The sequence below is a fragment of the Anguilla anguilla genome, chromosome 5, assembly GCF_013347855.1.
Source record: "Anguilla anguilla isolate fAngAng1 chromosome 5, fAngAng1.pri, whole genome shotgun sequence".
NCBI lineage: Eukaryota > Metazoa > Chordata > Actinopteri > Anguilliformes > Anguillidae > Anguilla > Anguilla anguilla.
In genome coordinates this window covers 65781865-65806063 of record NC_049205.1, presented here as the reverse complement: position 1 = coordinate 65806063, position 24199 = coordinate 65781865, and the positions used below count along the sequence as shown (strand labels likewise).

Below are 24199 nucleotides of genomic sequence, written 5' to 3'. Positions count from 1 at the left end.
TATGCCAAATACACCCCCCCCCCCCCCCCCCCGAATAATACAGCATGATGAAGAGAAAAACAATCTTATATATAGATGGGGACTCCAAGATGTGAGTGGAATACACTGAGCAGGAAGGCTAGATGTTTGTCACAGGTGTCGTTCCCCTTTTTTTTCCCTTTTCCAAGCTCTTCCAGGATGACAATGCCCCCATCCACAGGCCACGAGGGGTCCCTGTATGGTTTGATGAGTATGAAAATGATGTGACTCATATGCTATGGTCGTCGAAGTAACCAGATCTCGACCCAGAATGTGGTCATAGGCTTGAAAGGGGATGGCTAAGTAATTCCAAACTTAAAAAATACAGAAAATGCAGCCTCACACTGCTGAAGGAACTAAAATGTTTTATTTGATACAAGTTTCTCTTCCTTCATAATATATTGGTTGAAAAAGCTGTAAAATATCTATAAATAAGCTTATTTTGTAAGAAATGCTGGAGTTAGGGTTATGTGGAGTTGGTTCATTTTTTGCTGCAAATCATTTCTTCCAGCTTGCCTTGGTTTGACCCAGCAAATTCATCCACCTGGATGAGAGGGACGATTAAATTATAAAATAAATTTAAATGCAAAATAAACAGAAATAACAAAAAATTAATTGATTCATGAACAACAATACCTCCAACAATAAGATCATTTTCATTTCGAACAGAGAAGATGAGTGCTGTCATAGCAGAGCGTACCAGAGACGCACCAGACACCCAGCTCTGTGTGTTTAAAGGTATACTTTACCCTGCTCATTTTGTGGAGCCTACCCCCATTGTATTTGCATAGCATGAATACTAAAGTTACTCATTTTGATCATTTTTTAAAGTAGGATGAAACTGATTCATGAGGTTGTGGACCATAAACAGAATGGCAATGTGTAGACAAGGGATTTGTGTCCGCCTCACACAAACCTTTTCGCTATTTTTGTAGAACTGGAATGTGGGCATGCATTTGATGTCACAGAAGCTGGCGACGTCCTAGAGACAGAGAGAGGAAAAAGAGGATGAAGTACGAAAGAGGAATGCCTTTTCAAGAATGCATTTACAAATTATTAAATGCTCATTGGCAACACAGAAAATCACTATTAACCAATTATATCAAACTGCCCAAATGCTAAACCCTACACTCCAGCACACACTAAACCCCAGCACACACACTAACTCCAGCACACACACACTAAGCCCAGTGTACATACTAAACCCCAGCTCATACACTAAACCCCAGTGCACACACACTAAACCCCAGCTCATACATTAAACCCCAGCACACACACTAAACCCCAGTGCACACAAACTAAACCCTAGTGCACATACTAAACCCCAGACCACACACACTAAACCTCAGCGCACACATACTACTCCTCAGTGCGCACACACTAAACCCCAGCACACACACTAATCCCCAGTGCACACACTAAACCCCAGCACACACACTAAACCCCAGTGCACACACACTAAACCCTAGTGCACACACTAAACCCCAGACCACACACACTAAACCTCAGCGCACACATACTACTCCTCAGTGCGCACACACTAAACCCCAGTGCGTGCACACTAAACCCCAGCTCATACACTAAACCCCAGCACACACTAAACCCCAGCACACACACACTAAACCTCAGTGCACACACACTAATCCCCAGTGCACACACTAAACCCCAGCACACACACTAAACCTCAGTGCACATATACTAATCCCCAGTGCACACACACAAAACCCCAGCGCACACACTAAACCCCAGTGCACACACACTAAACCTCAGTGCACACATACTAATCCCCAGTGCACACACACTAAACCCCAGCGCACACACTAAACCTCAGTGCACACATACTAATCCCCAATGCACACACACTAACCCTCAGTGCACACACACTAAACCCCAGTGCACACACACTAAACCCCAGCGCACACACACTAATCCCCAGTGCACACACTAATCCCCAATGCACACACACTAATCCTCAGTGCACACACACTAAACCCCAGCGCACACAGCAAACCCTGCTGCAGAGGGAGCTCTGTAGCAGTAAGTGTGCCGAGTTTCTTACCGCTGCGTCATCCACATCAACCTTCAGAAACACCACGTCAGGGTACTTATCAGACAGCTCCTGAGGGAGAGATGGATGGAGAGAGATGCTGTATGGGTTCAATTCTATTCTCTCTGCTATATCCATCTCTACCAAGTGAGAGAGTTAGCGGGTCAGTGTTTGTGACACTTATTCATCTCTACGGAAACAGCGTTTTCATCTCTACGGAAACAGCGTTTTCACCCAGCAGGAGGCTCGTGGCTGCCTGGCAGGCACAGCAGGGACAGTAATCAGGTTAATTTGGGTTTAAGAGCTTCAGCTGCAGCTGGTTCACGCTTCCCTACCAGACCAGCTCATATTCACCACCCACAAAGAGTCCCTATAGGAGAGAAACCAACATACAACTCAACCATTAAATATTAAGTGCATTCTCTTCCAGCGTGCATCAGTGGCGTTGACCACCATTGTAGGGCCTAAGTGCATTGTGGGTAAACTGTGAGACACTCACTTTGAAAAAGGGGGCGATGCTCTGGCAGGGCCTGGTGCATTGTGGGTAAACTGTGAGATACTCACTTTGAAAAAGGGGGCGATGCTCTGGCAGGGCCCAGTGCATTGTGGGTAAACTGTGAGACACTCACTTTGAAAAAGGGGGCGATGCTCTGGCAGGGCCCGCACCATGTCGCTGTGAAGTCGACCACCACCAGCTTGTCTCCAGCATCAACCAGGGCCTCCTCAAAACCCTCCTAATGGAGACACAGGATTGGGGAGTTATTTAATCATGCAGAACAACAACACCTGCACAGAAAACCTTCACCTAATGCTTATCATTGTAGCTGTGATTAATTTATCTTCTCTTAGTCAGAGGCAAGTAGTCGTCTTGGTAACACGTATTTCATGATTAGTGACTTTCCTCTTGATAACAGATTTGTGGTATGTTGTTAGTTTATTTTTTCTGTATTACATTATTATTTTGTGGTTTATATCCTCTTAGTAATGGATTTGTATTTTGTGATGAGTGAACTTGCTCTTTTCAGTTTCTTCAGATCCCTCTAAGGGGGCAGGCAATTTTAAAAAGATGCATATGAGCAAAAAATATTCCACACACTGTTTATAAACCAGTGTACAAATAACCATTGTGTCAAAACAAAGTAGATCTTAAAATGCTCAAAGCTATCAGTTATGCCGGCGATTCAAACACTGTGGATGCAGGTCTGGACACAGAACTTTGATGCATGTGAATGATGCATTTATTCAGAAAGGTGGGCACTCAAGTTGGAGAATCGTGAGTCGCACTTGAGACTCGAATGGCAACTCTTCCTTAAATGACTTGAGACTCAATTCAGACTTGCCAATAATGACTTGTGAACAAAGAGTCTTAAAAAAAACTTGAGACCTCACTTTGACTCATCCCTCCATGACTTGACTCTAGCTGAAAGACTTCAGACTTGCATTTGAAGACTTGATAACCTCTCTCATTATAAACAAAGGCCAAAAGTATGTGTGTGGTGGGTCACCTGTTCAACAGCCCAGTATTAGTCTGTGGTTAGTTTCTGTCCTCTTAGTAACAGACTGGTAATCTGTAGTTGGTATAACTGTGTTTTACACAGTCTAACCATTCAACACAATTAACATATGGAAAGAAATTACGTCCTTAATCAAATGTCATCGTCCTGTTTTAGGTGCTTAATAATTTAAAAGTACAAGAATCTGTTGGTGGGAATAAATGCATGATCTGTCGATGACGGACAGGCAAACAAAGCACAACCCGAAACAGAGAACAGTAATTAGCTTTACTATGTGGAAGATTCCTTTCATCGGGAAACAATGGCCCTAGCTCAGTAACGCCGTAAAAAAACAATAATCTTTAGCACCTGACTCCCAGACACGATCCACGTGGCTGCAGGCTATGGAAATACACGTATCGTATTTTAGCTACATTATGCTACTATGACAACTGAAGTAACTAGCTTTAGAAAACGCAAATCGCGCAGCTAGCTACCGCATCAATCTAGCTAGTCATCAGGAAATCATCAACCCTTAGAGCTGCATATATACATTGTCGCGTTATGAATAATGCTCTATGGATATCTAACTAATTCTATGGATATGACAGTTCAAAGCACACTAATAACGCTACTAGCGCTTTACATGCGACATACTAGGCTACGTACAGTTACGAGCCATGTGATTTGTTCATTTAAAAATACAAGATGATGTTGTCTCATTATAACCCTGCTTTTGGTGCCAATGACTATTGGTTAAAGTTAGCCAATGCTGCGAATGAAGCCTTCTGCTCAAGTTTTTTTTTTAATGTTATCAGAAGCACATGATGCGCAAATCATGACTTTCCCAGACCAGACAACCGGGTTTATTCGAAAGGTTACTGGTAGCTCGCAAGCAACCTATCGAATTAAAACAAAATCAAGCACAAAAATAATAACCCGCGCTGTACAAGCAGACATTAATTCTGGCGAGCAAGTTTTTGTGACACACTAAATTTAGATTCGCTTAGAATTGAATGAATCCGACAGAAAGATGGCGATTTTAAAGAATGGACAAATCTGAGCGCTGCTGCTCGTGGTTCCACTGTACAGTGACGTTAGGGGGCAAAATGTGCAAGTCACGCGTTGCATGCCCATAGCCCCCACATCATGCTGGCTAATAACTCAATTTTCTCTAGGAATAATCTCATGTTTAGGATTAGGCAAGTTTACAGAAACGCCAGTGTCTGTGTATATATCCAAGAAAACTTAAAACTTTCTTCAAAAGACTGACTGCATAATGTGTCTCTGATTTCTTACCTGATCTTCGATTATGATAAGCATTCTGATTTATTCGGCCTCCAGTAACGGGAATAGTAATTTGAGTGCGTGGATTCTTTCCTCCAGTTCTGCAGCAACACAGTGGTCCACGATGTCGGCACCTACCCGAGGCTATATAACGGCGAGGGCAAGCCCAGCCCCCTTTCAACACTCATTACCGAAGAACGGGCAACATAGAGAATTCTTCGAACCTTTCATTTTAATATGTTCATTTAATTATGTTTATCAATTTATGAAGAGAGCAGGGGCATTAATGATTCGGTTTGGTCAATTTCGTGTCAGTCATGAATTTAACTAACAAATTCTCTGTATTAAACTTGGGAACTGTAGCAATATAACCTGGTCCACACAGGTTGAAGGAATTTTGTTTATAAAGTTAAGTGATCGCACAAAATGTTCTTGCTGCAAACATCTGGACACGTCGATTAACTCTGTACGCATTCCACGGCCGAGTCACGGTGACTTAACAAAATGTAGGACACATGCCAATCAAAAGCTGAACTGGGCGGATTTGCCTCCCGAGGACCGTCAGCCGGTCGGATTTGAATGGAAATTCGATAAACTTGTGCTCTTTCAATTGTTTCGCGTATTTAAAAAATTTTATTTTTATTTTATTCTACTCCAAAATATATTTCAATATAGTTTTAAGAATGATACTTTTTTTTACACGTTTATGGCGGTCAGGGATTTTGTTTCTCTGATGAAGGTAGTAAACAATTTAAGACAAAGTTTATACATGTTTATAATATTTGAATCACATTACATTACAATTACTGCTGAGAAGTTTCACCAAAACCATTTATTGCTAATTGAAAATAACGGGGTTCCCCCCATCATTTAAGGAAAAGTTTTGCTGACAGAGCTGAATATTTTGTCCCTTGTGATTGTGAAATGACACTGAAATAATGGGGCGACATAGCTCAGGAGGTAAGACCGATTGTCTGGCAGTTGGAGGGTTGCCGGTTCAAACCCCGCCCTGGGCATGTCAAAGTGTCCTTGAGCAAGACACCTAACCCCTAACTGCTCTGGCGAATGAGAGGCATCAATTGTAAAGCGCTTTGGATAAAAACGCTATATAAATGCAGTCCATTTACCAAATAATATATGCCAGTCTTTAAATCTGACCTCTTTTTAAATAAGATTTTATCTAAGAATAATTTTATATAAACAACTTAAATGCATGTGCTGAGATAACGGTTACACAAAACTCAACCTCATCACTCGTAAACCAAAAATCTCACACTCACACGCAAAACAAAAAACTCAACAACACAGTGTAGAAAAGCAAAAGCATTTAGTGATGTAAGGGTGAGGGTGGGTGTGGCTCCAGGATGCTGGGCTTTGTAATGCTGGAATGCAGGAGAGTGATCCTCCCTTCAGGATCTGAGTGATGGCTGCTGTCAAAACCCACAGAAACCTCCAGAGACAGCTCCTCCACAAACAGCACCATGACTACCACTGTGACTCACACAGACAGCACCATGACTACCACTGTGACTCACGCAGACAGCACCATGACTACCACTGTGACTCACACAGACAGCACCATGACTACCACTGTGACAACACAGAAAGCACCACGACTACCACTGTGACTCACACAGACAGCACCATGACTACCACTGTGACTCACAAAGACAGCACCATGACTACCACTGTGACTCACACAGACAGCACCATGACTACCACTGTGACTCACAAAGACAGCACCATGACTACCACTGTGACTCACACAGACAGCACCATGACTACCACTGTGACTCACACAGACAGCACCATGACTACCACTGTGACTCACACAGACAGCACCCTAACTACCACCATGACTACCACTGTGACTCTCAGACAGCACCATGACTACCACTGTGACTCAGAGACACCATGGCTAACACTGTGACTCAGAGATATCACACACACATACCACCAAATAGATAAAAACTGACAGTCAAACACACACCAAATAATTATCTTGAGCTCATTCGCACACACTCTTTTCCACAGCCATGAGCATCTTGATAATTGTGTTTTGTGGTTTTTGATGTGTTCCTGCTCTTAAGTGCTTAAAGAATCGATTGGGTAAAGAGTCTGCACATCTTGTTCCCAAGGCCTAAATTGGCTACTGATTGAAAGATAATCACAAAAACCAGGAACAGAGTTTGAGACCCGTTTCAAGGCACTGGAGCAGGAGTGGCCAACCCTGGTCCTCGGGAGCCACAGGGTCTGTCGGTTTTTGTTCTCACCTTAAATACAACTAACATTTTAGACTCAAGAAACCATGTGAGGTGAATTACCTGTGCAACTGACGGTTGAACATCTACCAGAGTGAAACCCGGACTGCTTCGAGCATGTACCTGGATGCATATTAAGGGTCAAGTCCTTTTGGTGAAAGCAAAAGACTGGAGACGGACTGCCATGTTTAATATACCTTGTTATTTGTTCATGAATTAATCTGCAAAACATTACAAATATACAAAACAAACTGCTCTCTCTACTACCGAAACAGGATCAATGACTCATTTATTTGTATTGTAATTTCACTTTGAAATTCAGGGAACATTTTAATCACATGCCTCTCTGCAAAGCCTGAATATGCTACTTTTCATTACATTATTGATAACAAAGAATATTGAACTTTATGTAATTAAGTTAATTATACAGATGAATGCAAATGTTCTAAAATATTAGCAATTTAAAATTTTAAGTTCAGTTTTTGAACTATATAAAGTGAAAAGGTATATTTACTGTGAGGCAATGTGTAAAACTTGAAGAGATAGTAGCTATCAATTAATCAGTTATCATTCTGCTTTTTCTCTGTATGAAAGTGGTTTCATCTGTATGTTGTGAGAACTGTGTACTTCCTTGGATCAGTTAAAATAGTTCAGACAGGGAACAACCATATGATTACATGGTTCATATTCAAGTATTCATATAATACATACTTTCAGGGTTCTTATTTGTTGTATGTTTAACGGTGGTCTCAAAGAATTAAAATATGTGTTTGTGGTCTGTACATTGTGTGTGAATGTTTGTCTGCAGAATGTGTGCATGTCTGTGGGAGCATGTGTGTAAGTACTGTGTGTACAGTGTGTTAAGCAGTTTGTGCATGTCTGTGGGAGCACATGTGTGTAAGTAGTGTGTACAGTGTGTTAAGCAGTTTGTGCATGTCTGTGGGAGCACATGTGTGTAAGTAGTGTGTACAGTGTGTTAAGCAGTTTGTGCATGTCTGTGGGAGCACATGTGTGTAAGTACTGTGTGTACAGTGTGTTAAGCAGTTTGATGTAATACTTTGAATAGATAGAAGCTGTCCTTTAATCAGTTATCATTCTGTTTTATCGCTTGTGTGTGTGTGTGTATAGTGTGTAGAGTGAGTGTGTGTGTGTGTGTATTGTGTGTGTGTGTGTGTGTTTAGACAGTCCCTGGGTCCCTCCAGCCCCCGAATGCTCTCTCCAGGTGCAGGGCGGCTGCCAGAGTCAGGTGATCCTGCCGTTTCCCGGCAACCAGCTGCAGCCCCAGGGGTAAACCCTCCCTGCTCAGTCCCACAGGACACTGAGTCACCGGCAGCCCCAGGATGTTAAAGATCCCTGCGGGGGAGAGAGAGAGGGGGGGGGGGAGGGGGGGAGGGAGAGGGGGTGGGGGGGGAGGGAGGTAGTGGAGAGAGAGGTAAAGGCTCCCTGTATGTGTTAGCTGTGGGGAGCATGTACCTCTGCAGGTAAGGTTCCCTGCATGTGTTAGCTGTGGGAAGCATGTACCTGTGTAAGCAAAGTTGAAGGGGGTGAAGAAAGGGTGGTGATGTTTGGGAGCGATGTGGGGGTGAGTGGGGTACAGCAGAACCCCATCTGTACCCAGAAGCTCCTCAAGCTGTGTCTGTAGCTCCTCCTTCTGCTGTAGGACAAACGGGGAGGGCCGAGAGCTCTGCACCATCTCCATCAGAGCCAGACCTGCACAGACACATACGCTCAGTACCGACACACATGCTCAGTACACACACATACCCTCAGTACAGACACGTATGCTCAGTACAGACACATACGCTAAGTACAGACACATACGCTCAGTACCGACACACATGCTCAGTACAGACACATACCCTCAGTACAGACACGTATGCTCAGTACAGACACATACCCTCAGTAGAGACACATGCTCAGTACAGACACATACACTCAGTACAGACACAGCCAGATCGACAGACACATACCCTCAGTACAGACACATACGCTGAGTACAGACACCTACCCTCAGTACCAACACATATGCTCAGTACAGACTCATACCGTCAGTATAGACACATACCCTTAGTACAGACACAGCCAGATCTGCAGACACATACCCTCAGTACAGACACATACGCTCAGTAGACACAGCCAGATCTACACAGACACATACCCTCAGTACAGACACAGCCAGACCTACACAGACACATACCCTCAGTACAGACACAGCCAGACCAGTACAGACACATACCCTCAGTACAGTCCATTCAACCAATCAGAACAAAACCAGGACCACAAGAGACACATATGCTCAACAGATCACAACAAAACTGGAACAGAGACACACAGTTAAATGCAAAAACATTGGGACAGTGACACAATTTTGTTGTTTTGTTCATGTAGTCCAGCACATTGGACTTGAAATAAAAAAATGAACATGAGGTTAAAGTGCAGAGTGTCAGCTTTAGTCTGTGGGTTTTAACATCCATATTGCGAGATCTTTGCAGGAATTACAGCCATTTTTATACTTAGTCTCCCCATCTTAGGGGAGCAAAAGTAATGGGACAATTGGCTGCTCAGTTATTTCTAGGCCAGCTGTGTGACTTTGCATCATGCACAAGAAAGCCAGAAAAAGGAGTTGATTCTGTTGATGTTCTTTAGGACAATGGCCCCAAACATGCTACTGGAGCAACTAAGGAGTTTTCCAGGGCCAAAAAGCAGAATGTTCATTTCTTAAAATTGTACCAATTCTACCTACATTTAGAATGTCCAATTAGCAAACTGTACAAGCATGCTCATATACGCCCCCTGCTGCCAGCTCGGGAGAGTGAAGGCAATCTGCAGGTCTCCTGTAATTCCTACACAGATCACCTGATATGGACGTAAATACCAAACTGTGTCACTCTTTTAGTACTTTTGCATGTAACTGTAGGTCCACGTGTCTGCATTGTTTGCGTGTGCCTGATCAGTATTACCGATAGCAGGCATGGTATGGGAGGACCGTCCCAGCATCCACTTGGCCATTTCCCAGACAGGCCACACCCTCTTGCCTTCACCCCCCATCAGCTCTGCAAAGGTCTTGGGCGGCTGAGGAAGGAGACCCACAGATCTTTTAAACTCACCAGATACTCAGCTTCTGCGCTCCTTCCGTCCTCTGCTTCTTAACTACAGGTTAACCAGTTCTGGTCGATAACAGGACGTTCTAAAGCTGTATTAAAGTACAGGACCTCTAGTTCCACAGTGCTGTTTTGGCCATGTGACTCCTTTTTGGAAGATGCATGGAAGACCCCAGCTTCAGCAGGAGGGTGCTCTAAATGTTCAGTTTATGGCTTATCTGGAGCACCTACTGCCTCTGTGGCAGTGTCTCCCATTAGCACCAACAACAGGCCACAGAACTGGCAAACTAAACTGGAGATTACCATCAGTCACAAATAAACCCAAGAGATTGGGAGATGTGGCAGTGAATAAGCTTTGTGTAGAGCACTGGTTCTCAAGTGGCCCTCAATAACTAGTTTTAGTCGCTATATGTCCACATTGGCCTGTTGATTCACCTCAGTCTTAAATTTGATCATAGTTTACAGGCATATATCAGACGCTCTTATCCAGAGCGATTTACATTGTATCCAATTATACAGCTGGATATATACTGGAGCAATGCAGGTCAAGTACCCTGCTCAAGGGTACAACGGCAGTGTCCTACCGGGACATTCACTAAGACACAGAGCTAAACAGAGGCTGGGATATTGTGGACGGACAGAGAGAGACAGACGGACCTTTCCGTCCTTCCCTGGAGCCCCCATCAATGCTCCCCAGATTTGGAAGGAGTATCTGAGCTGGGGGAGCTGCAGCTTCTGTACTTTCACCCCCAGGTCTGTCTCCAGACGCTCCACCACCTGGGGAAACACACACTCTTCGGTTCCCATGCCTCTCCATCCTTCACTTCATCATCCGTCCATCCTCTATCTCATCTCCTCGCCCTGTCCTTTCTTTCTCCTCCCTCCATTGTGACCTCTCTCCCTCTCTCTCTCTCTGCCTCTCTCCCTCACTCTCTCCACCTCCACCTCTCTCCCTCTCCCACCCTCTCTACACCTCTCTCCCTCTCTTCCCCTCCACCTCTCTCCCTCCTCTCTCTACCTCTATCCATCTCTTTCTCCCGCTTTCCCTGTCTCTCTCCCTCTCCCCCTCCACCTCTATCCCTCTCTCTCCACCTCTCTCTCAGCCTCTCTCTCTCCCTCTCTCTCTCCCCTCCGCCTCTCTTCCTCTTTCCCCCTCTCTCTCTCTCCCTCTCCCTCTCCCTTTGTCTCCCTCCACCTCTCTCTCTCTCTCTCTCCCTCTCTCTCTCCACCTCTGTTCCTCTTTCCCTCTCCCTCTCCCTCTCTCTCACCTTTCTCTGAGCCTCCAGGAGCTCCTGGTCCACGGGGGACATGAGGGGGGAACCACCATCATGAGGCACAGAGAAAAACCTCAGCTTACTCAGGTCCACCTCCGAGGAGAGAGACAGCCTACAGACACAGAGAGGGGCAGTACAGACATGGTGAGGAGGGGCAGTGCTGACACAGAGAGGAGGGGCAGTACAGACACAACGAGAGGGGCAGTACAGACACACTGAGAGGAGGGGCAGTACAGACACATAGAGAGGGGCAGTACAGACACACATAGAAGGACAGTACAGACACACACAGAGGAGGGGCAGGACAGACAGACACAGAGGAGAAGCAGTACAGACACACAAAGAGGAGGGGCCGTACAGACACGCAGAGGGGGCAGTACAGACACACAGAGAAGAGGGGCAGTACAGACACACAGAGAGGAGGGGCAGTACAGACACACAGTCAGGAGAGGCAGTACAGACACTGAGAGGAGGGGCCATACAGACACACAGAGAGGGCAGTACCAACACAGTCAGGAGGGGCAGTACAGACACTGAGAGGAGGGGCAGTGCAGACACACAGAGAGGAGGGCCCGTACAAACACACAGTCAGGAGGGGCAGCAGAGACACAGAGGAGGGGCAGTACAGACACACAGAGAGGAGATAATCAATACAGAAACTGAGAGGAGGGGCAGTACAGATGCACAGAATGGAGGGGCAGTACAGACACAGTCAGGAGGGGCAGTACATACACAGTCAGGAGGGATAGTACAGATACTGAGAGGAGGGGCAGTACAGACAGTCAGGAGGGGCAGTACAGACACTGAGAGGAGGGACAGTACAGACACACAGACAGGAGGGGCAGTACAGACACACACTGCAGTAACATATTGGATGTGTATGTATATTGCTTGTGTAGGAGTACTGTAGTAGCAGACTGGATGTGTATGTATATTGTTGGTGTAGGAGTACTGTAGTAGCAGATTGGATGTGTATGTATATTGTTGGTGTTGGTGTACTGCAGTAGCAGATTGGATGTGTACGTATATTGTTGGTGTTGGTGTACTGCAGTAGCAGATTGGATGTGTACGTATATTGTTGGTGTTGGTGTACTATAGTAGCAAATTGGATGTGTATGTATATTGCTGGTGTTGGTGTACTATAGTAGCAGACTGGATGCGTTTGTATATTGCTGGTGTTGGTGTACTATAGTAGCAGATTGGATGTGTTTGTATATTGCTGGTGAAGGAGTACTGCAGTAGCAGATTGGATGTGTATGTATATTGTTAGTGAAGGAGTACTTTTCTGCGCTGGGTCCTGCCATGATCCTGAGCAGAGGGAGCAGATCTTCGGCGTAGCGGCACATGGGTCCTGTGCACAGGAAGCTCTGCTGCTGCTCTGAGGCAGGAGGGTACTGACCCTCATTAGACACCACACCTGTGCAAAAAGCAGAGTCAATGCTACACTCTCCCTCACACACACACACTCACACGCACACACACTCACACACACCCACGCACCCACGCACGCACGCACCTGCACGCACACACGCACACACACACACACACACACACACACAAACACACACGCGCACACACACACACACGCGCATGCACACACACACTCACACGCACGCACACAAACACACGAACACACACACACGCACACACACACACACACACACACACCTCACGCTCATACCTGGGGTGGGTTTGTGGCCGAAGATGCCGTTAAAGAAGGCGGGTATGCGGATACTGCCCCCGATATCTGAGCCCACGCCGATGACAGAACCCCCGCTCGCCAAAATACTGCCCTCCCCTCCTGAGAGAGAATTACAGGCAGGTGGGACATCATCATGTAATTACGCAATAGTTACATTATTGTTTAATTATTATTACTGCTGCACCGTTACTTTAGGATTACTGCAGCACTGTGCGGGGAGTAATGAATTTAGCTGCTGGGATTGTGTATGGTGGTGTAGGGGTGAATGTGGTGGTGTAAGGGTGAATGTAGTGGTGTAGGGGTGAATGTGGTGGTGTAAGGGTGAATGTGGTGGTGTAAGGGTGAATGTGGTGGTGTAAGGGTGAATGTAGTGGTGTAAGGGTGAATGTGGTGGTGTAAGGATGTATGTGGTGGTGTAAGGGTGAATGTGGTGGTGTAAGGGTGAATGTAGTGGTGTAAGGGTGAATGTGGTGGTGTAAGGGTGTATGTGGTGGTGTAGGGGTGTATGTGGTGGTGTAAGGGTGTATGTGGTGGTATAAGCGTGCATGTGGTGGTGTAAGAGTGAATGTGGTGGTGTAAGGGTGTATGTGGTGGTGTAAGGGTGTATACAGTGGTGTAGGGGTGTATGTGGTATTGTAGCAGTGTACGGGCCTTACCTGAACTGCCGCCAGGTATGCGCTCAGTGTTGTAGGGGTTTTTGGTGATGCCGTACAGGCGGTTGTGGGACTCCAGCCACATGCAGAGCTCACTGCAGTTTGTGACGCCCAGTGGAATCGCCCCCGCCCTCTTCAGCAACGCTACGGGGGGGGCGTCGCCTTGGGAGACCACACCCCTCCTCGACAGCAGTCCTGTGCTGTTCGGCATGCCTGCGGGGGGGGATTACACTGTAGTATATTTCATTGGGACATTTTGGTGTGCTGGGTTGTCAACAAGGGTGGGCTTCATGAGGATGCATATACTATACATGCATTCAAACTCACATGCAAACCTGCATGCACAAACACACACACACACACAAACATGTCCATAATTATTTGTTTCATTGATAAAGATTCACAAAAAAGACAGAAACCAAATAACACCTTTACTGAGATACATTGTGTAATTTTCCCATATGTGGAAAATACTGCAGTTTATTAATTCAATGGGAAACAATCAGAAATTATACAATAAACAGGTTTCACAATTCTTCTTAGCCCTGCGATCAGCAAGTGCTGCAGCCACATGTGTTCAGTTCAGTTTGCTTGCTTCAAAAATCCTGTTATGCTAAGCTATGTTTTCAAAATATTTTTGAGATTTGGAAATCTGATACTTTTTTATCATCCAGTTTAATAACTTAGACTGTAACCTGCTCAACCCATTTGATTATTTGCTGTGATAGATTCCTCATTATATTTACCACATTCCTGAATGTACTCTCTCGTCTTTTTTACATACTCTAATATATATACAGTATATATATATATATCACATTTTTGTCAAATAAACAAAAATTAGATAGGCACTGGCAATGGGACTTCATTCTCTGCTTTACCAAATATATATAAAATACCGCCTCGCGTTCCTGAGCGCGTTCATGAAAGAATGGGAGGGATGTGAGGTCACAGTGACCTTGACCTTTGACCAGCAAAATCCGTGCATCCTTGAGTCCAAGTGGACGTATGCGCCAAATGTGAAGGAATTCCCTCAAGGTAAAAGTGCGTTTTGTATTCCCTCAAGGCAAAAACGTGTTTTGTGAGGTCACAGTGACCTTGACCTTTGACCACCAAAAAGAAATTCCCTCAAGGCATTCCTGAGATATTGCGTTCACGAGAATCGGGAAGGATGGACGGACGGACAACCCGAAAACATAATACCTCTGGCCACGGCTGTGCCGTCGCATAAAAACAAACCAATGACGAGCCAGACAGACAGGCACAGAGAGACAGATAGACACAGATAGCACAGACAGACAGCAGAGAGAGACAGACAGGCACAGACAGACACACAGCACAGAGAGACAGGCACAGAGAGACAGATAGACACAGATAGCACAGACAGACAGAGCAGACACACAGCACAGACAGACAGACAGGCACAGACAGACAGACAGGCACATGATACCCTGCAGCTTGAAGGACTCTTTGACAGTGAAGGGAACGCCCAGCAGGGGGAGGCGATGCTGCAGAGCCTCCTCTCCCCCCTCCTCCTCCTGCACCAGCCTGTCCGCATGAGCGGCCTCCTGGAGAGCTTCACTGAACCTGCACACAGAGGCATGACACTGCTCACTACTCACACACGCTCTCATGCACTCTCACACACTCTAATCACACACTACACTCACAGTACACTCACACTGCTCACTACTCACACACGCTCTCATGCACTCTCACACACTCTAATCACACACAGTACACTCACACAATACTCACACTGCTCACACACACTCTCATGCACTCTCACACACTCTAATCAGACACTACACTCACAGTACACTCACACTGCTCACTACTCACACACGCTCTCATGCACTCTCACACACTCTAATCACACACTACACTCACACACAGTACACTCACACAATACTCACACTGCTCACACACTCTCATGCACTCTCACACACTCTAATCACACACTACACTCACACACAGTACACTCACACTATACTCACACTGCTCACTACTCACACACACTCTCACACACTCTAATCACACACTACATTACATTACAGGCATTTGGCAGACGCTCTTATCCAGAGCGACGTACAACAAAGTGTATAAACATAACCAGGAACAAGTATGACGAAAACCCTAGAGAGAAGTACCGGTCCAAGTGCAGGGAACAACCGCATAGTTCAACTTGGACCCTGAAGGTTAAACTATTTAACACTAACACGAACGAGATCAGCAACAACGCAGTCTATGCAAAAATACAAGCAGTAATTAGGGCAGGTGAATTAACTAAGTCACCTACAAAACAGCTACCTAGTTACAACCCTAGGCTTACAGTCATTTACAGGGAGGTAGGGAGGGATGGGGAGAGGTGCAGCCTGAAGAGGTGAGTCTTCAGTCGTCGCTTGAAGTGGGTCAGTGTCTCAGCTGTTCTCCACGGGGAGGTCATTCCTCCATCGTGGGGCCAGAACAGACAGGAGACGTGTTCGGGAAGCACACACTCACTACACTCACACATTACACTCACACTAAACACACTACACGCACACTACTCACACCCTACATGCACACTAATCACACACAACACTCACACTGACACTACACAAACACTATATTAACACAGTCATAAGCAATACTCACACACAACTCAAACACTAGGGATGGGCATCTGGATAATTTTTAGTGCTCAAATAACTGGCAGGAATTTCGATAGACTGTTGACATTTTCTCCAGTTAAGTTACTTTCCCTGTTGAAGTATTTATTTTGTCATTTCTGTGATTTTCTCAGTTTCTTGCGCTTTCTGTGACTTTTTGGCAGTTTTGGATGGGATCCTTAACATAGCATGCAGTGTGACTTGTAGCCTATAGGCTAGGCCTGTAGCATTTTCCTCATGTTGCCAAAGTCAGGCAGAAACAAAGCGTGACCATGTAGATTCTAGAATGTGCTGGGATAAAATTCCAGTCCTTGTCAGCTCTTTAAATGAAATGTTTGATGGGCCCAGTCAACAAAATCACTACACATAAATATAAACACTACACACTGAGGACACAACTATACAAACACTATGTAAACACATTACACTCACTCTATACACATTAAACACACTACACAAACATAACACTCACGCTAAACATGCTACACATACTATACAAACACAACACGCTACACGAACACACACACACACACTAAATACAGTTATCTCTGCAGAGACTGACCTGTCCTTAACCATGGCGTTAATGAGGGGATTGACCTCCTGGATGCGATCAATATATGCCTGGACCACCTCTACACTCATTACCTGGGGGAACAAATACAACCAAACATTGATTACAGTCAGCCTGCACAATACTGCTACAGTTAGCCTGTACAACTCCTCTACAGTCCACATGACAACACTGCAACAGTCCGCCTATACAACACTGCAACAGTCTGCCTGTACAACACTGTTAGAGTCCGCTTGTACAACACTGCTATAGTCAGTCTGTAAAACACTGCAACAGTCCACATGACAACACTGTTACAGTCAGTCTGTATAACACTGCTACAGTTAGCCTGTACAACACTGCTACAGTCAGTCTGTACAACACTGCTACAGTTAGCCTGTACAACACTGTTACAGTTAGCCTGTACAACACTGTTACAGTCAGTCTGTATAACACTGTTACAGTTAGCCTGTACAACACTGCTACAGCCTGTACAACACTGTTACAGTCAGCCTGTACAACACTGCTACAATCCACATGACAACACTGCTACAGTCAGTCTGTACAACACTGTTACAGTCCGCCTGTTACAAAACTGCAACAGTTAGCCTGTACAACACTGCTACAGTCCGTATGACGACACTGGTACAGTCAGCCTGTACAACACTGCTACAGTTAGCCTGTACAACACTGCTACAGCCTGTACAACATTGTTGCAGTCAGCATGACAACAATGCTACAGCCTGCATGACAATACTGCTACAGCCGGTCTGAACAACATCGTTACAGTCAGCCTGTACAACACCGCTACAGTCTGAATTACAACACTGCTACAGTCTGCATGACAATACTGCTACAGTCTGCATGACAATACTGATACAGACTGAATGACAATACTGCTACAGTTGGTCTGTACAACACTGCTACAGTGCAACACTGCAAATAAATGCTACTCATTCATAAATGTAGTCTTATTTTAGTCCCTAAACCCAACTACTTGCATTCAAACTTCTGTCCATTTCAACAATCAAGTACAACACACAGAAATGTTGTTATGTGGGGGTGGAAGCCCAGCATAATGTTTAGGAAATTGGGTTTGCAACTTGGGCTGTAGGTTTCATTCCCAGATGAGGCACTACCCTTGAGCTAGGTACCCTAATTAATCCGACTAGTAAAATCTCTTATCCAGAGCGTCTGAAAAAATGTAACGCAGCCTAAATAATTATAGAAACCCGTGACACTGCATGGTGCAATTCCCTTCGTGTTCTTTCTAGTAGGCTACAGAGGATAATCTTTTGACCTTATGACTGTGAGCGTATTGTAGAAGCTCTAACTATGCAATCTAGAAAAGCAACCTCGCACTAAACAAAGCTGGCGACGTTGCTGATAACTGTTACGGGCAGATACCCATGGGACACTTAAATGCCGTGCCAGGAACACCTCACGACTCAACCATTCTATTGGATCATTTGACAAATACAAACAGATAAATAAACGAAAACTCTCAGCATGCCACATAACCCCACTACGACAACGCCTCCCAAACAAATACAAAGTAGGCTATACAGACTACTTGTTTCCAAATGCAATTCGAACGCAGCCATGTTTTACAGTGTATTACAGCGATACCAAATACTGCAGTATCACATATCATGTGGTACCGTATTTAAGTTTCGCCTAATGAGAGCTGCATATACGCACCTCCTTTCGGCGTATCTTCTGCGCGAGCTGTATCCCCGATATCATCAGCAGAGGGTTTGTGATTGGTGGGAGTTTAGAGGACCCGTCCGACTGCCGGGGTGCAAGCAGCTGAAAGGCGGCGAACAGAAACGCCACAAATGCGCGCAACACCCAGGTTAAGAACCGTTCAAGACGGGTCAGCGCCATGCCGAAAAATTCGGTCGGATACAACAAGTGTTTCGTTTCCTGACTCGAATGAATTGAAGCAGCACGGTTCCCAGCATGCAACGGGTCGTTACATATTGCCACCGTACAGGAGGTCAAACCGAATTAAGCTGTGGTCCGTTCTGACTCAGCTGTCTTCCTGTTGGCTCAGTTAAGTGAAACATATAATGCTCTAAAAAAGAAAAAGAGAGCTAACCTTGTGCGGCGGCTGCTATGTCATTAGCTTTGCAGCGGGTTAGAGTTCAGAACGAGTTTAAATCATAGACTGTATCAAGGTAAACCCCCGTTGTTTAAACCTAATACAGGTTCACGGTCATGCGGTCTCGCAAAATTGATCGGCGTGTCCCCTGAATCTGTGGTTTTATGCGCACCTGTGTTTTAGCCTAAACCCCCTTGCTGTGTCTTGTTGAAACCACCTAACTGCCAGTAGAGGTCGCTTTAACTAAGGTTTATGTTAAGCCTGCAACACGTATTGTTTAACCAAGGTTTACAGGGAGATCATTTTAATATTTCAAAACGTTAATATCTTTCACCTTGATTCCTGCCTAGAGTATTTGAATACCCTGCCAAACCCCAGGTGCGTGGCTGCGTTGTAATTTCGTTTTATTGCGGCACTGACGGGTGAATGTTTATTTGCTTTTCTTGTACGACTGTATTTCATGTCTCCAGACTGGAACACTTTGGTACAGGCCCTCGTCATGTTTTGAATGTCTCTTGTAACCCAGTTTATAGTTCAGAAATATATGGATTGTCCTTTTAACACCATAACATTACATAATGACGAGAACAGGCCATTCAGAACAATGCCACCGACACCGTAGTCTATGCATTTTTAATGAGTTTTTGAAGCCACATTCCTCTGTCTTGCTGAGGATGTACTGCCTAAAAGGACAATGGCCTCTAAAAGGACCCAGTCATTCCCCCAACGCGACTTCAGGTCCAGGGTTGCACTGGCCCAGCAAGCACTACATCACATCACATTACATTACAGGCATTTAGTAGAGCCTCTTATCCAGAGCAACTTCCCCCACTTCTCCCACACGTCCCTAAGAGCAGCCAGTTTGTCTTTCTCATGTCAAGGAGTTGTACTTGTCACATGGACAGTGTGTGTACGTGTGTGTATGTGTGCCTGTGTGTATATGCATGGGAACCTTAAGGTTAGGAAAACAGAAGTTGACCTGTCTTGATTTGTGTGTTTCTGTGTGTTTTTTTAAATTGTGGTGCAGTGCGATTATACATGTGACAGATACACATTTTCAGTTCCTCAGGAGATGGGAACCTACAGCAACATGCTGAACTGAACACAACAAAATGTGAGAACAGTGCAGCCGCACCCTGCTGACCCTGCTTACTCGTTCCGCACCCTACTCACCTGCTCCGCACCCTGCTCACCCTGCTCACCCGTTCCTCACCCTACTCACCTGCTCCGCACCCTGCTCAAATGCTCTGCACCCTACTCACCCGCTCCGCACCCTGCTCACCTGCTCCGCACCCTGCTCAACTGCTCTGCACCCTGCTCAACTGTTCCGCACCCTGCTCACCCTGCTCACCCTGCTCACCCGCTCCGCACCCTGCTCACCTGCTCCGCACCCTGCTCAACTGCTCCGCACCCTGCTCAACTGTTCCGCACCCTGCTCACCCTGCTCACCTGCTCCGCACCCCGCTCACCCGCTCCGCACCCTGCTCACCCGCTCCGCACCCTGCTCACCCATTCCGCACCCTGCTCACCCACTCCGCACCCTGCTCAACTTCTCCGCACCCTGCTCACCCATTCCGCACCCTGCTCACCCATTCCGCACCCTGCTCACCTGCTCCGCACCCTGCTCAACTGCTCCACACCCTGCTCACCTGCTCCGCACCCTGCTCAACTGCTCTGCACCCTGCTAACCCGTTCCGCACCCTGTTCAACTGCTCTGCACCCTGCTCACCCGTTCCGCACCCTGCTCAACTGTTCTGCACCCTGCTCACCTGCTCCGCACCCTGCTCAACCTGCTCACCTGCTCCGCACCCTGCTCAACTGTTCTGCACCCTGCTCACCTGCTCCGCACCCTGCTCAACTGTTCCGCACCCTGCTCACCTGCTCTGCACCCTGCTCACCCGTTCCGCACCCTGCTCACCTGCTCTGCACCCTGCTCACCCATTCCGCACCCTGCTCAACTGTTCTGCACCCTGCTCACCTGCTCCGCACCCTGCTCAACTGTTCCGCTCTGCTCACCTGCTCTGCACCCTGCTCACCCGTTCCGCACCCTGCTCACCTGCTCTGCACCCTGCTCACCCATTCCGCACCCTGCTCAACTGCTCCACATCCTGCTCACCTGCTCTGCACCCTGCTCACCCTGCTCACCCGTTCCTCACCCTACTCACCTGCTCCGCACCCTGCTCAAATGCTCTGCACCCTACTCACCCGCTCCGCACCCTGCTCACCTGCTCCGCACCCTGCTCAACTGCTCTGCACCCTGCTCAACTGTTCCGCACCCTGCTCACCCTGCTCACCTGCTCCGCACCCTGCTCACCTGCTCCACACCCTGCTCACCTGCTCCGCACCCTGCTCAACTGCTCTGCACCCTACTCACCCGCTCCACACCCTGCTCACCTGCTCTGCACCCTGCTAACCCGTTCCGCACCCTGTTCAACTGCTCTGCATCCTGCTCACCCGTTCCGCACCCTGCTCAACTGTTCTGCACCCTGCTCACCTGCTCCGCACCCTGCTCAACCTGCTCACCTGCTCCGCACCCTGCTCAACTGTTCTGCACCCTGCTCACCTGCTCCGCACCCTGCTCAACTGTTCCGCACCCTGCTCACCTGCTCTGCAGCCTGCTCACCCATTCCGCACCCTGCTCAACTGTTCTGCACCCTGCTCACCTGCTCCGCACCCTGCTCAACTGTTCCGCACCCTGCTCACCTGCTCTGCACCCTGCTCACCCGTTCCGCACCCTGCTCACCTGCTCTGCACCCTGCTCACCCATTCCGCACGCTGCTCAACTGCTCCACACCCTGCTCACCTGCTCCGCACCCTGCTCAACTGCTCTGCACCCTGCTCACCTGCTCCGCACCCTGCTCAACCTGCTCACCTGCTCCGCACCCTGCTCAACCTGCTCAACTGTTCCGCACGCTGCTCAACTGTTCCGCATTTAGCAAACACCGCAAAATAGCGCAGAATTACCTGCAAATCCTCTTGCACAGTGGATCCTTAAGGCCTTTTCACACGCACATCCATGTAGGATGTGCTGTTTCCAGATCAGGACCTGGTGGGATTTCCGGACATCTTCCCCCACGGCTCTAAAATGAACAAAAACAACAACTTTCCCGGATAGCACGCAAAAGGTTGCAGCACATTCCAGTTGCCAACTGCACACATGGTTGAGCTAGCTAGAAGTCTTGGCTGACCATAACTAGGAAAAAAGATTTGCCTTATGAAAATTCTAGAACCCTAACCCTTTATTCTATTCTTTATTTAAACAACAAATAAAGGTTTTGGAATGAAAACGTACAAAAATACAACTGAATTTGAAACAAAATGTCCCAGGAATATCTAGTGTGTCAACTTTATATGGAGTTGACACACTAGGTAGCTTAGCATCAAGTGTCTAGCTGACCTTAACCCTGTCTTCTCTGTTTCTCTTTCCATGGGGCTCCTGCCCCTTACCTCGCCCTGAGTCCAAAGTCCCCTCCAGCCTCTTTTCCGGCCTGAATCCACGGGATCGCTCCAGTCTCTCGCTCCATGGTCATGGACTGCTTCAGCCCTGCTCCTCCCCTGCCCATGCCTTGATTCTGTCTGGAGCTCCAGATCCATCATCCGGCTCCTCTACACTGCACTATTCTCAACTATACCATTTGGTCTTCCATTATTCCTGTTAGCTTTCACATCAGCTGTAACCTGTTCAACCCATTTTATTTGCTTTCTACTACTTTACATCAGGCTGGCCAGTGGAGGATGGGCTCCCCCTCTATAGCTGGGTTGCTCTCGATATTTCATCCCATTGGGGAGTTTTTTCGCACCGCCCTTTGAGGGTTTTCTCCCCTCTGGGAGTTTTTCACCTCATGTACCTGCTATTTGGGGGTTCAGGCCTAGTGTTTGCTCTTTTTGCTCAGCCTCTTGCCTTGCTACTCTGTACAGCGCCTTTGTGACAGTTCTCTGTAAAAAGCGCGATACAAATAAAACTGAACTGAACTGCAAATGATTTCTTTATTTATTTATTGTATGTGTGTACCTTGGGAGAGCATCCTGCAGGCACCACTGGGGATATGTGTCATTTACATTTCATTTACATTTCACCCCAGGAAATGAGCTGGGTTCTCGCATGGTTAGGACCCCAGGCCATCCCCTCCTGCACATGGAGATGGGTTCTCGCATGGTTAGGACCCCAGGCCATCCCCTCCTGCACATGGAGATGGGTTCTCGCATGGTTAGGACCCCAGGCCATCCCCTCCTGCACATGGAGATGGGTTCTCGCATGGTTAGGACCCCAGGCCATCCCCTGCTGCACATGGAGATGGGTTCTCGCATGGTTAGGACCCCAGGCCATCCCCTCCTGCACATGGAGATGGGTTCTCACATGGTTAGGACCCCAGGCCAGCCCCTCCTCCACATGGAGATGGGTTCTCCCATGGTTAGGACCCCAGGCCATCCCTACCCATCCCCAGGGGAAGGCCATGTTGTCCTTAAAGGAGAACAAAAGGGGTGAGTGTGGAAGTTCAATGTAAGTATATGCCTTTGCTGATAGCAAAACATAGTGAAAAAGAAAGAAGAGAAAAAACACTGACCTTTAGATGAACTTCAGCATAGGTGACTAGAGATATGTGTATTACTTGTGTTTTTACCAAGCAAAACTTCTGTGGTTCATCCTTCCCCCCCAGGATGCTTAGCACTCCTAAGTGTGCAGATCTCTCCATGCTGCACGTAATACAGAAACCTCACCGCCCTACACGAAGAGTGGCCACCTTCTATGACACACACAGTACAGGCCAAAATTACCAGGCCACTGGTAGTTTTTTTAATTTATTTTTAATTAAGATAGAGAAGAATTCATTTATACATGCACATTTATTAAACAATAAACCAAAATACAAACTTTTTTTCAATGTATACCTACAGTAATACAAAAAGATGACTTTTACTTAAAAATAATCTTGGACACAACTTTCCGGGGTAATTTTACCAGTGTCTAGGCAGCAATAGCTAGCCTTGCTGTTGTGTTGTGCGGTTGTATTACTATAATATTTTTATTTATTATTTAACATAACACAACATAACGTA

The 24199-nt window shown here is 46.6% G+C and overlaps 3 protein-coding genes across 4 annotated transcripts; 1 reads left to right on the top strand and 2 right to left on the bottom strand.

The window, feature by feature from the left end:
* Nucleotides 1-360: 360 nt before the first annotated feature.
* On the bottom strand, nt 361-5014 carry LOC118227140 (thioredoxin-like). The gene is made up of 5 exons (XM_035417302.1): nt 4858-5014; nt 2695-2799; nt 2078-2137; nt 935-1000; nt 361-562 (listed from the first exon to the last, which is right to left on the bottom strand). The coding sequence occupies exons 1-5, from the start codon at nt 4879-4881 to the stop codon at nt 500-502; spliced, it is 318 nt and encodes a 105-aa protein (XP_035273193.1). The 5' UTR covers nt 4882-5014; the 3' UTR covers nt 361-499.
* Nucleotides 5015-8019: 3005 nt separating this feature from the next.
* faah2a (fatty acid amide hydrolase 2a) lies at nt 8020-19339 on the bottom strand. Its single transcript, XM_035419574.1, has 11 exons — nt 18739-19339; nt 17050-17132; nt 15287-15423; nt 13840-14049; nt 13163-13282; nt 12763-12898; nt 11476-11593; nt 10865-10984; nt 10067-10178; nt 8628-8816; nt 8020-8459 (listed from the first exon to the last, which is right to left on the bottom strand). Exons 1-11 carry the CDS (start codon nt 18922-18924, stop codon nt 8284-8286), a joined length of 1587 nt encoding a protein of 528 aa, XP_035275465.1. The 5' UTR covers nt 18925-19339; the 3' UTR covers nt 8020-8283.
* On the top strand, nt 18961-23084 carry LOC118228224 (vegetative cell wall protein gp1-like). Of its 2 annotated transcripts, none has more exons than XM_035419572.1 (2): nt 18961-19092; nt 20203-23084. In XM_035419572.1, the coding sequence occupies exon 2, from the start codon at nt 20384-20386 to the stop codon at nt 22223-22225; it is 1842 nt and encodes a 613-aa protein (XP_035275463.1). In that variant the 5' UTR covers nt 18961-19092; nt 20203-20383; the 3' UTR covers nt 22226-23084. The 2 variants fall into 2 exon arrangements, with proteins under 2 accessions (XP_035275463.1, XP_035275464.1); XM_035419573.1 differs by lacking the exon at nt 18961-19092 and adding an exon at nt 19417-19519.
* The last annotated feature ends 1115 nt before the right edge of the window (nt 23085-24199 follow it).